The sequence below is a fragment of the Tachypleus tridentatus genome, chromosome 5 (assembly GCF_004210375.1).
Source record: "Tachypleus tridentatus isolate NWPU-2018 chromosome 5, ASM421037v1, whole genome shotgun sequence".
Classification (NCBI taxonomy): domain Eukaryota; kingdom Metazoa; phylum Arthropoda; class Merostomata; order Xiphosura; family Limulidae; genus Tachypleus; species Tachypleus tridentatus.
Window position 1 is genome coordinate 52,859,768 of NC_134829.1, and position 14,255 is coordinate 52,874,022.

The 14,255-nt window shown below is 33.0% G+C and overlaps 1 protein-coding gene across 1 annotated transcript; it reads left to right on the plus strand.

Annotated features, from left to right (window-relative positions):
- Nucleotides 1-3,719: 3,719 nt before the first annotated feature.
- Nucleotides 3,720-10,896, plus strand: LOC143250284 (uncharacterized). Its single transcript, XM_076500746.1, has 3 exons — nucleotides 3,720-3,955; nucleotides 9,600-10,430; nucleotides 10,719-10,896. Exons 1-3 carry the CDS (start codon nucleotides 3,941-3,943, stop codon nucleotides 10,719-10,721), a joined length of 849 nt encoding a protein of 282 aa, XP_076356861.1. The 5' UTR covers nucleotides 3,720-3,940; the 3' UTR covers nucleotides 10,722-10,896.
- The last annotated feature ends 3,359 nt before the right edge of the window (nucleotides 10,897-14,255 follow it).

Consider the following 14,255-nt stretch of genomic DNA (forward strand, 5'->3'; position numbering starts at 1 on the left):
TTTTTTAGAAGCTCATTCGGAAAACTTTCTGACGACAATAAATTAAAAACGTATGTTATTCTATTTCTGGGCACTTTGTGACAATAATTGTTTTGTTTGTTTTGAATGACGCTCTAGCTACTCGAGGGCTATCTGCGCTAGCCGCCCCTAATTTAGCAGTGTAAGACTAGAGGAAAGGCAGCTAGTCATCACCACCTACCACCAACTCTTGGGCTACTCCTTTATCAACGAAGAAAGGTTATTAGTGTTCATTCTTTATTTTCTTAGTAGAGTATTAAACCTGGTGTTTCACGGCACGCTTTAAGAGAGAGAGATTACATTGTCACGTAGAAATATTAAATAAACCTTCTGAAAAATCGTCTTAAGGTTTTGAGGTTAGTTTGTAGGTGTCGCTGGTTCAGCCAGTAAAAGTAGTCGGTGTATCATTATACGTCTGTTCAACGTCCTGTGATGTATTTTATAGAAAAACAGAGTTTTCCTTTATAATAAATTCTCTCTACTAGCTTCGTGGCCCAGTCGCTATAAACTTAATAATTACTAAATAACCTAAGGGTGCAAAAAGTGGGACTTGATATGTACAATACTTGGCCTTTCTCGAGGCTATGTAGTTATCTTACCAGACTGGGTTCAGCACGAAACTGAAGAACTCTGATGCACAGCTTTCAGTAACTCGGAAAGAGGACAAAGACCTCCATCCTGTATGAATAACAGAAAATGATATGTTTACAGAAACATGTAGTTAATGAAAATAACTAATTATGGGATGACAGTGAGAGCTGTTCATTCACTTATTTATTTTGTTCTTATTAAATTCATTTCAATACTACGTTATATTCGATCTACTAATGATGACTAGAGATGGATTCGGCGTTGCCCATTGGTTAGTGTACTTGATACGTGAATCCGTCACTATTCATACCTACAGGAGTCATGCAACGATTGTTAGGGGTGTTCTCTTTAATTTGTTAGTTCAAAATTAGGGACAGCTACAAATAAATAGCTCTAGAGTAACTTTGTGTGGAGTTATAACAAGAAAGTAAATAATAGAGAGAGATGCTGAGAAGTCTGGACTACCCGAGAACAGGACATAGAAGTCTGGATTACCCGAGAACAGGACATAAAAGTCTGGACTACCCGAGAACAGGACATAGAAGTCTGGGCTACCCGAGACCAGGACATAGAAGTCTGGACTATCCGAGAACAAGACAAAGAATTCTAGACTACCCGAGAACAGGACGTAGAAGTCTGGACTACCCGAGAACAGGACGTAGAAGTCTGGACTACCCGAGAACAGGACATAGAAGTCTTGACTACCAGAGAACAGGATATAGAAGTCTGGACTACCCGAGAACAGGACATAGAAGTCTGGGCTACCCGAGAACAGGACAAAGAATTCTAGACTATCCGAGAACAAGACAAAGAATTCTAGACTACCCGAGAACAGGACGTAGAAGTCTGGGCTACCCGAGAACAGGACATAGAAGTCTGGACTACCCGAGAATAGGACATAGAAGTCTGGACTACCAGAGAACAGGACATAAAAGTCTGGACTACCAGAGAACAGGACACAAAAGTCTGGACTACCCGAGAACAGGACATAGAAGTCTGGGCTACCCGAGAACGGGACATAGAAGTCTGGACTACCCGAGAACAGTACATAGAAGATAGCTGTAGGAGCGTGGATGACGTGTGACAAACTATTGAAATTAGTGTTGCATAAGAAGTTCATTGGTTTAAAACGAATCAAACTGGCACTAAATGTAATTATTCTACACAACATAAGTGCCACTGGAACTTCTGTTGTTTATGAGGTTGTTAAGGTAATCCGATGATCGCGGGTTCGAATCCCGGTCGCACCAAACATGCGCGTCCTTTCAGCCGTGGAACGTTATAATGTTACGATCAATCCCACTATTCGTTGGTAAAGAGTAGCCCAAGAATTAGCGGCGGATGGCGATGACTAGCTGCCATACCTCTAATCTTACACTGCTAAATTAGGGACGGCTAGAGCAGATAGCCCTTTTATAGCTTTGGACGAAATTCAAAACAAACAAGCAAACATCAGTTCATCTTAAGTTTTCAACTGCACATACAACTCTTTTATTTACATTTTACTTTCATTTTCGGTAACTTTGGAGACTAAAATAAAGTGAGAGAACTTAGAGAAATAAGTAAAATACATTTTCTTGTTGTTAGGTGATGATGATGGGGGGTAAAAACACAGAAAACAATCAAAACCCTCATACACTGGTTTTTGCTTTACTTTTAAACCTAAACAGACTAACAAACGTTAAAATATGTTTAAAATTAAGCATTGAAAGAAATAATAAATTAGACTGTTACGTAATTTACTAAAAACGTAAAACCACGACAAAAGTTTTATCTTTGATGGTAAAGATAGAAAACTTAGCCCAACAATAATTTTCTTCAACACCTAAAATGTATAAAGAACACTTACGTCAAGTAAGATTTAAACAAATAAAACATAAATTCTATCGCTTCTTCTCTTTATGAGAAAATACCTATTTGTCAAAAACTTTAGGATTTTATTTTGTATTTTTAAAGTAATTTACCAATTTTATCGTGTGTGTGTTTAAAATAACATATCAAGGTATTTTGTCACGTGTTTTTAATATAACATACCAAGGTGTTTTATCGTGTGTATTTTAAATAACATATTAAGGTGTTTTATCGTGTTATTTTTTAAATAACATATCAAGGTGTTTTATCGTGTGTTTTTAGAATAACATACCAAGGTGTTTTATCGTGTGTTTTTAAAATAACATATCAAGGTATTTTATCGTGTGTTTTTTAAATAACATACCAAGGTGTTTTATCGTGTGTTTTTTAAATAACATATCAAGGTATTTCATCGTGTGTTTTTTTAAATAACATATCAAGGTGTTTTATCGTGTATTTTTTAAATAACATATCAAGGTGTTTTATCGTGTGTTTTTTAAATACATATCAAGGTATTTCATCGTGTGTTTTTTAAATAACATATCAAGGTGTTTTATCGTGTATTTGTTAAAGTAATCCACCTTTGTGTTTTATCATGTATTTTAAGGTAACAGACGAAAGGGTTTTATCGTTTGTGTGTTTACAATAATGATACTTTCAGTTTTTGCTGTTAATAGGATGTTATGCTATTTGGAAAACTAAAACACTTTACTAGTATGTTAGGTTTGGAATTAAGCACAAAGCTACACAGCGGGTTATCTGCGCTCTGGTTACTAAGGGTCTCAGTACCCAGTTTTTAGTGATGTGAGTCCACAAACATACCGCTCTGATACTGGGGTTGGAGTTGGTACATTAAAATCTTCACGATCGTTTAATTCTTATAATTAAGAAAATTTAATTATTTTTATATCTCTTCGTAGAAGTTTTTTTTTGTTTACGAAACCGTACCTGTTCTTTCAAATAACTACACGTTTATACCAAATACCAAATTAACTTATTGTGGTTCATTAGATAAGCTAAACCATATAATTAAGTATTTCCTTTTCTGGAACTTCTTTCCTCTTCTTTAAATAAAGAAATGAGGTCTTCTTTTTTTTTTATCATAAAATGGCACATTGCAAGGCTGTTACACAGTGTGTGGAACAAACAACTTTTACTGGTCCATTCGGCCTTTATATCTTCTTATTGGCTAAGAAATGAGGGTACGAACGCAGAAAGCACAAATTCTGATATCATCAGTGCTGTGTAACAAAACAGCGTAAGCGTACAGGAAACGAAATTGGTTAAAAATTGGCGCAAGTGTGCGGTGCTTCTTTGGTGCGTAAAAACGCACAGGTCACGTGCTTTACGTGCTAACTGGGCTCAGGGTTATGCGGTCAGTGTTTTTTCTACGCCTGTAGACAAACCCAGAATCGTATAAATATAGGACCGTACCATCTCACTAGCAGTCAGAAGACAATTCTTATTTGAAACGGTGAAGATGCTTCCTAGGAAGGTGAGTTACCTAAATCTCTTTACATAACGAGTCAGAAATACGATTACGGCACCATCTATTAGTAATAATCGACACTACATACAATGTTTTATAACACAGCACTCGATGCTAAACTGTCTACTTACATTAAACTGATTTTATTATTGTAATGAGGCAAAATGGATTATGTTTGAGTATTTCTAAATTTAAGATTTGGTAGGAACTATCTTTACGTTGTATCTTTGCCTATACATATTTTTTTTTTCGTTAATAACGCAGCTATACAAATACACCTCTGTGTATGTTGTATCCCACTGTATGGATAGAATTCAGATTTTGAGCCTCCCTCAGATTTATGTCTAACTCATCGGTGGGGAGCTATTACTCTTACAAGTCTATAATAATAGTACAACTATGGCAACACCTATAATGTAGTTTTTTAACATATTATAATAACAGTACAACTATGGCAACACCTCTAATGTAGTTTTTTAACATATTATAATAACAGTACAACTATGGCTACACCTCTAATGTAGTTTCTTGACATATTATAATAACAGTACAACTATGGCTACACCTCTAATGTAGTTTCTTAACATATTATAATAATAGTACAACTATGGCTACACCTGTAATGTAGTTTCTTAACATATTATAATAACAATACAACTATGGCTACACCTCTAATGTAGTTTCTTAACATATTATAATAACAGTACAACTATGGCAACACCTCTAATGTAGTTTATTAACATATTATAATAACAGTACAATTATGGTAACACCTCTAATATAGTTTCATAACATATTATAATAACAGTACAACTATGGTAACACCTCTAATGTAATTTCATAATGTAGTTTCATACGAATAGAAATACGATTACGGCACCATCTATTAGTAGTAATCGACACTACATACAATGTTTTATAACACAGCACTCGATGCTAAACTGTCTACTTACATTAAACTGATTTTATTATTGTAATGAGGCAAAATGGATTATGTTTGAGTATTTCTAAACTTAAGATTTGGTAGGAACTATCTTTACGTTGTATCTTTGCCTATACATATTTTTTTTTTTCGTTAATAACGCAGCTATACAAATACACCTCTGTGTATGTTGTATCCCACTGTATGGATAGAATTCAGATTTTGAGCCTCCCTCAGATTTATGTCTAACTCATCGGTGGGGAGCTATTACTCTTACAAGTCTATAATAACAGTACAACTATGGTAACACCTCTAATGTAATTTCATAATGTAGTTTCATACGAATAGAAATACGATTACGGCACCATCTATTAGTAGTAATCGACACTACATACAATGTTTTATAACACAGCACTCGATGCTAAACTGTCTACTTACATTAAACTGATTTTATTATTGTAATGAGGCAAAATGGATTATGTTTGAGTATTTCTAAACTTAAGATTTGGTAGGAACTATCTTTACGTTGTATCTTTGCCTATACATATTTTTTTTTTTCGTTAATAACGCAGCTATACAAATACACCTCTGTGTATGTTGTATCCCACTGTATGTATAGAATTCAGATTTTGAGCCTCCCTCAGATTTATGTCTAACTCATCGGTGGGGAGCTATTACTCTTACAAGTCTATAATAATAGTACAACTATGGCAACACCTGTAATGTAGGTTATTAACATATTATAATAACAGTACAGCTATGGCTACACCTGTAATGTAGTTTCTTAACATATTATAATAACAGTACAACTATGGTAACACCTCTAATGTAGTTTCTTAACATATTATAATAACAGTACAATTATGGTAACACCTCTAATGTAGTTTCATAACATATTATAATAACAGTACAACTATGGCAACACCTCTAGTGTAGTTTCATAACATATTATAATAACAGTACAACTATGGTAACACCTCTAATGTAGTTTCTTAACATATTATAATAACAGTACAATTATGGTAACACCTCTAATGTAGTTTCATAACATATTATAATAACAGTACAACTATGGCAACACCTCTAGTGTAGTTTCATAACATATTATAATAACAGTACAACTATGGTAACACCTCTAATGTAGTTTCATAACATATTATAATAACAGTACAACTATGGTAACACCTCTAATGTAGTTTCATAACATATTATAATAACAGTACAACTATGGTAACACCTCTAATGTAGTTTCATAACATATTATAATAACAGTACAACTATGGTAACACCTCTAGTGTAGTTTCATAACATATTATAATAACAGTACAACTATGGTAACACCTCTAATGTAGTTTCATAACATATTATAATAACAGTACAACTATGGTAACACCTCTAATGTAGTTTCATAACATATTATAATAACAGTACAACTATGGTAACACCTCTAATGTAGTTTCATAACATATTATAATAACAGTACAACTATGGTAACACCTCTAATGTAGTTTCATAACATATTATAATAACAGTACAACTATGGTAACACCTCTAATGTAGTTTCTTAACATATTATAATAACAGTACAATTATGGTAACACCTCTAATGTAGTTTCATAACATATTATAATAACAGTACAACTATGGTAACACCTCTAATGTAGTTTCATAACATATTATAATAACAGTACAACTATGGTAACACCTCTAATGTAGTTTCTTAACATATTATAATAACAGTACAATTATGGTAACACCTCTAATGTAGTTTCATAACATATTATAATAACAGTACAACTATGGTAACACCTCTAATGTAGTTTCATAACATATTATAATAACAGTACAACTATGGTAACACCTCTAATGTAGTTTCATAACATATTATAATAACAGTACAACTATGGTAACACCTCTAATGTAGTTTCTTAACATATTATAATAACAGTACAATTATGGTAACACCTCTAATGTAGTTTCATAACATATTATAATAACAGTACAACTATGGTAACACCTGTAATGTAGTTTCATAACATATTATAATAACAGTACAACTATGGTAACACCTCTAATGTAGTTTCTTAACATATTATAATAACAGTACAACTATGGTAACACCTCTAATGTAGTTTCTTAACATATTATAATAACAGTACAATTATGGTAACACCTCTAATGTAGTTTCATAACATATTATAATAACAGTACAACTATGGTAACACCTCTAATGTAGTTTCATAACATATTATAATAACAGTACAACTATGGTAACACCTGTAATGTAGTTTCATAACATATTATAATAATAGTACAACTATGGTAACACCTCTAATGTAGTTTCTTAACATATTATAATAACAGTACAACTATGGTAACACCTCTAATGTAGTTTCATAACATATTATAATAACAGTACAACTATGGTAACACCTCTAATGTAGTTTCATAACATATTATAATAACAGTACAACTATGGTAACACCTCTAATGTAGTTTCTTAACATATTATAATAACAGTACAACTATGGTAACACCTCTAATGTAGTTTCTTAACATATTATAATAACAGTACAATTATGGTAACACCTCTAATGTAGTTTCATAACATATTATAATAACAGTACAACTATGGTAACACCTCTAATGTAGTTTCATAACATATTATAATAACAGTACAACTATGGCTACACCTGTAATGTAGTTTCATAACATATTATAATAACAGTACAACTATGGTAACACCTCTAATGTAGTTTCATAACATATTATAATAACAGTACAACTATGGTAACACCTCTAATGTAGTTTCTTAACATATTATAATAACAGTACAACTATGGCTACACCTGTAATGTAGTTTCATAACATATTATAATAACAGTACAACTATGGTAACACCTCTAATGTAGTTTCATAACATATTATAATAACAGTACAACTATGGTAACACCTCTAATGTAGTTTCATAACATATTATAATAACAGTACAACTATGGTAACACCTCTAATGTAGTTTCTTAACATATTATAATAACAGTACAACTATGGCTACACCTCTAATGTAGTTTCATAACATATTATAATAACAGTACAACTATGGTAACACCTCTAATGTAGTTTCATAACATATTATAATAACAGTACAACTATGGTAACACCTCTAATGTAGTTTCATAACATATTATAATAACAGTACAACTATGGTAACACCTCTAATGTAGTTTCATAACATATTATAATAACAGTACAACTATGGTAACACCTCTAATGTAGTTTCATAACATATTATAATAACAGTACAACTATGGTAACACCTCTAATGTAGTTTCATAACATATTATAATAACAGTACAACTATGGTAACACCTCTAATGTAGTTTCATAACATATTATAATAACAGTACAACTATGGTAACACCTCTAGTGTAGTTTCATAACATATTATAATAACAGTACAACTATGGTAACACCTCTAATGTAGTTTATTAACATATTATAATAACAGTACAACTATGGTAACACCTCTAATGTAGTTTATTAACATATTATAATAACAGTACAATTATGGTAACACCTCTAATGTAGTTTCATAACATATTATAATAACAGTACAACTATGGTAACACCTCTAATGTAGTTTCATAACATATTATAATAACAGTACAACTATGGTAACACCTCTAATGTAGTTTCATAACATATTATAATAACAGTACAACTATGGTAACACCTCTAATGTAGTTTCTTAACATATTATAATAACAGTACAACTATGGTAACACCTGTAATGTAGTTTCATAACATATTATAATAACAGTACAACTATGGTAACACCTCTAATGTAGTTTCATAACATATTATAATAACAGTACAACTATGGTAACACCTCTAATGTAGTTTCATAACATATTATAATAACAGTACAACTATGGTAACACCTCTAATGTAGTTTCTTAACATATTATAATAACAGTACAACTATGGCTACACCTCTAATGTAGTTTCATAACATATTATAATAACAGTACAACTATGGTAACACCTCTAGTGTAGTTTCATAACATATTATAATAACAGTACAACTATGGTAACACCTCTAATGTAGTTTCATAACATATTATAATAACAGTACAACTATGGTAACACCTCTAGTGTAGTTTCATAACATATTATAATAACAGTACAACTATGGTAACACCTCTAATGTAGTTTCATAACATATTATAATAACAGTACAACTATGGTAACACCTCTAATGTAGTTTCATAACATATTATAATAACAGTACAACTATGGTAACACCTCTAATGTAGTTTCATAACATATTATAATAACAGTACAACTATGGTAACACCTCTAATGTAGTTTCATAACATATTATAATAACAGTACAACTATGGTAACACCTCTAATGTAGTTTCTTAACATATTATAATAACAGTACAACTATGGTAACACCTCTAATGTAGTTTCATAATGTAGTTTCATACCTCATTCTTCATTCCTTAGGTTTAATGGAAGTTTTGATCCCTTCTTTCACTTTTATAACAATCTGATGAATTTTTGGATAATTATGAAACAGTTGAAATGTAATAATATTGAATAGTGAAAGAAAAGTAGATGATCACGTGCATTATTCTACCCAAGTTAAACATCTATAAAATATATTATATGATATTATATGACACGTAGCTCATCAATACATTTCTCTAACGTTTCTTCCAGGAACTTGTATTGCTCTCTATGAGCATCCTGCTTTTTGTTTCGAGAGCTGACGAAACTGTAAAAGCGAGCGAAACCGCGAAATCGGATGATCTCCAGGCCGAAGCCTCTGGTTACGGTGGAAGTAGCGGAGGCGGTGGCAGCTTTAGCAGTGGTGGTTACGGTGGAAGTAGCGGAGGCGGTGGCAGCTTTAGCAGTGGTGGTTATGGTGGTAGTAGCGGAGGATTTAGTAGTGGTGGCTATGGTGGAAGTATCGGTGGAGGTGGATTAGGAGGAGGTGGATTTGGAGGAGGCGGATTTAGTGGAGGTGGATTTGGTGGTGGTAAACATAAAATTACACTCTTAGCAATTCCTGTTTCCATTTCTTCTCTTGGCAAAGGAGGAGGTGGAGGTGGTTATGGTGGAGGTGGAGGTGGAGGTGGTTATGGTGGTAGTGGAGGAAGTCATGGTAGCGGTGGAGGTGGTTATGGTGGCAGTGGAGGTGGTGGTGGCGTCGGTGGAATTACTCTTTTAGGACTAGTAGGAGGCGGAGGCGGAGGACATGGCGGTGGAGGTTTTGGAGGTTTCAGCAGCGGAGGGAGCTTTGGAGGTGGTGGTGGAGGCTATGGAAGTAGCGGTAGCTTTGGCGGTGGAAGCAGCTTCGGAGGTGGAGGCTATGGCAGCAGCGGTAGCTTTGGAGGTGGAAGCAAAGGTGGCGGCGGACATGGTGGTGGAAGTAGCTTCGGAGGCGGAGGCTATGGCAGCAGTAGCAGCGGTGGATATGGTGGAGGAAGTAGTTTCGGAGGTGGTGGAGGCGGTGGCAAAGGTGGTGGAGGCGGTGGTTATGGCTCCTGGGTGAGTAAATCATATTTTTCTTAAATATTGGTAATGAAATTTCTGAAGAAACATATCAAATGTCCGTTTGAGAGTTAACATGTGTCATTATAGAAACTTGTTATGAGCTGATCGCATGTGTTATGGAAGTTTTACAGACTGCATACATTAAGTTGAAAATAACCCAACGTCGTTTATATGCACTAAGCCTATCAAGCAAGGATTTTTTTAATTATGTAATTTCGACATCGAACTAGATTTATTCACTGTTTTTGAACTCACGAAATGTTTTATTACTTTAAATTTCAGTAAGAAGCCAACTGCTGGAGTTACTTCCTCATTCCAAACACTACGATGGACTTTGATAAACTTGAAATTAGACAACTTCTACTAACATTGACGTTGAATGCCTTTCAGCCATCTTTGAGCTAATAAGTGCTCCATGTATTATAGTTTTTTATGAATAAAATGACTTTTTATTTTTGAAGTCTTGCAGCTTCTCAGCACATTCGTTACAAGACAACAACAAGATAAAATTCAGAACATAAAATAAAGACTCCGCTTTAAGTGTTGATAAATAAAATTTCAAACAGCTTACAAAACACAAGTTTCACCCCTTAAATTGTTATTAGATGTATTTATTATTTTCCCAGATATATCACACAGTCCTCAACTTCTCTAATATTGTGGCATAACCTTGCAGATTCTGTTTTAGGTTTAAAACACTACAGTTTATCTTTAACTCCAAATGGTACTATTTTCTCTTGCGAATTTATAATAATAACTATTTACTTTCTTCAATTTTCCTCCATATATGCGAACAATATTTTACCTTGTTGTTCTTGCACTGACTACACCACTTATATCTATCTATATAAATAAACCTCTCCCACTCCTCTCTATCTATATAAGTAAATCTCTTCCACTCCTCTCTATCTATATAAATAAACCTCTTCAATTCCCCTCTATCTATATAAATAAACCTCTTCGCTCCCCTATCTATATAAATAAATTTCTTCCACTCCCCACTATCTATATAAATAAACGTCTTTCACTCCCCACTATCTATATAAATAAACCTCGTCCGCTCACCTTTATCTATATAAATGAACCTGTTTCCGTCCTCTCTATCTATACAGATAAATCTCTTCCACTTCACTCTACCTATATAAATAAACCGCTTCCACTCCTCTCTATCTATATAAATAAACCTCTTTCATTCCCCCCTATCTGTATAAATAAATCTCTTCTACTCCTCGTTATCTCTATAAGTAAATCTCTTTCACTCTTCTCTATCTATGTAAACAAACCTCTTCCAGTCCCCTTTATCTATATACTAAATCTTTTCCACTACTGTCTATCTATATAAATAAATCTTTTCCACTACTGTCTATCTATATAAATAAATCTTTTCCACTACTGTCTATCTATATAAATAAATCTTTTCCACTACTGTCTATCTATACAAATAAATCTTTTCCACTACTGTCTATCTATACAAATAAATCTTTTCCACTACTGTCTATCTATACAAATAAATCTTTTCCACTACTGTCTATTTATATAAATAAATCTTTTCCACTACTGTCTATCTATATAAATAAATCTTTTCCACTACTGTCTATCTATATAAATAAATATTTTCCACTACTGTCTATCTATACAAATAAATCTTTTCCACTACTGTCTATCTATATAAATAAATCTTTTCCACTACTGTCTATCTATATAAATAAATCTTTTCCACTACTGTCTATCTATATAAATAAATCTTTTCCACTGCTGTCTATCTATACAAATAAATCTTTTCCACTACTGCCTATCTATATAAATAAATCTTTTCCACTACTGTCTATCTATATAGATAAATCTTTTCCACTACTGTCTATCTATATAAATAAATCTTTTCCACTACTGTCTATCTATACAAATAAATCTTTTCCACTACTGTCTATCTATATAAATAAATCTTTTCCACTACTGTCTATCTATATAAATAAATCTTTTCCACTACTGTCTATCTATATAAATAAATCGTTTCTACTCCTCTCTATCTATACAAATAAACTTCTTTCACTGCTATCTATGTATCGATTACTAAAACGTGTCCACATTTTCTGATCAGCACTATACTTGCCACAGTGATATCAGATGACAGATAGAAGTTTAAAGTTCATAGAATTATTGAAACATTTCTTTGGTTTCAGTATTTTGACTTTCATGTATTTTTATTTTATTTTTGGTGTTTATCATGTTCAGTAATAGAAGCACACTTTCCTGTCCTTTCTAATAAACATTTTATTTCGATTGTCTAACGAAAGGGTATTAAACGTAGTAAACGTAACCTTATTGTGTTATGCTCGGCATAGCTCGGAGGTTAGGGCGCTCGACTTGAACTCTGCGGGTCGCGGGTTAGAATCTCCGTCATACCAAACTATGAACAGAGGGAACAAATCAAACCATCCCCAAAACGCAAGTAATTAATATAGTATTTGATAATAGAAAATAAGATGGTTAATTGAGTGATTAAAACATCAAGTAACGAACAAAATTGAATGCCTGGCATGAGGTCACGAGTTCGAATCCATCTTCCACCAAACTTGCTTACTTTTACAGCCATGGAAGCTTTATAATACACCGTCAACCACTATTCGTTTGTAAATAAGTAGCTCAAGAGGTGGCGGTAGATGGTGATAACTAGACGCCTTACTTCAAGTCTCACATTGCTAAATTGGGACGACTAGCGAGCGCAGATAGTTCTCGTGTAGTTTTTTGCGAAACTAAACAACAGCAAGAACAAAGAAACTGATTTTGTTCATAGTTTTAAAATAATTCTAACATATATTTCATAAGTTTTTTTATAACTTCTCCTTGTTTTTCTGTCCCAAAAATGGGACACTTTGATCTTTTCTCATGGTAGTTATCAAACCGGTCTGCAGATCGAAAGGCTCAAAGTTTGAGCTGCAAATACGTCACAGATTGCGTTTCACTCTTGTTAATGGATAAGCGCTATAACCATGTTAGTCAATCCAGATGTTCGGTTAAGAGTATCCACCTTAACTGTTGCTTGCTTTATTAATTCAGACATTAATTAAAAGTTTCCGTCCTGGCACTTTAGCTCGTGCGTTGTGCACGTTAAACCCACCAAATACCCTCTCAGTATAATAAGGTATATCTACCAAGGGCGTATCTTCCATTGTGACGAATATCATGTATGTACACATCGATGAAAATCAACATTCTTATATCTACAATCTTCTCGATTGCTCCTTCCTCCATTGACACAGCGATGCCTGCGGATTTATACCCCTAGAAATTGGGTTTCGATACTTTTGGTACTTAATTATCATAAAAACAAATGAACACAAAAAATATCGGTGGTGAATTGATATCTTCAGTAAGAAGAGGTCTGAAGCTATTTTGTAGAGGGAAACGTTAAAAATGTTTTATCAAAACAAATAAATGTTTAAACATGTTGTTCAACATGAAATACACTCCAAAAAAACAGTATCGTCTGTTGTAGACACTTGTGACATATACACAGATGAGATGAGCACATTTTTACACTAAGTACAACAGTTTAAACTGATGTTACACTAAGTATAAAAACTTTAAAGCGATGATACGTAGCTTTAAGAATGAATTACTTTTAATTACTCTCCAAATAATTAATTTTCAATATTACACGATTTCACATATATTTAAGTTTCAACCAATATTTTACGTTCATGTTTGTAAGGGTGATGTAGAGAGAAAAATGAATTCCATCCACTTGAACGTGAAACACATTGTTTCTAATCAACGTAATTTTATGCATTTTGCACCAACGTGGCCTTTGTTAAGACT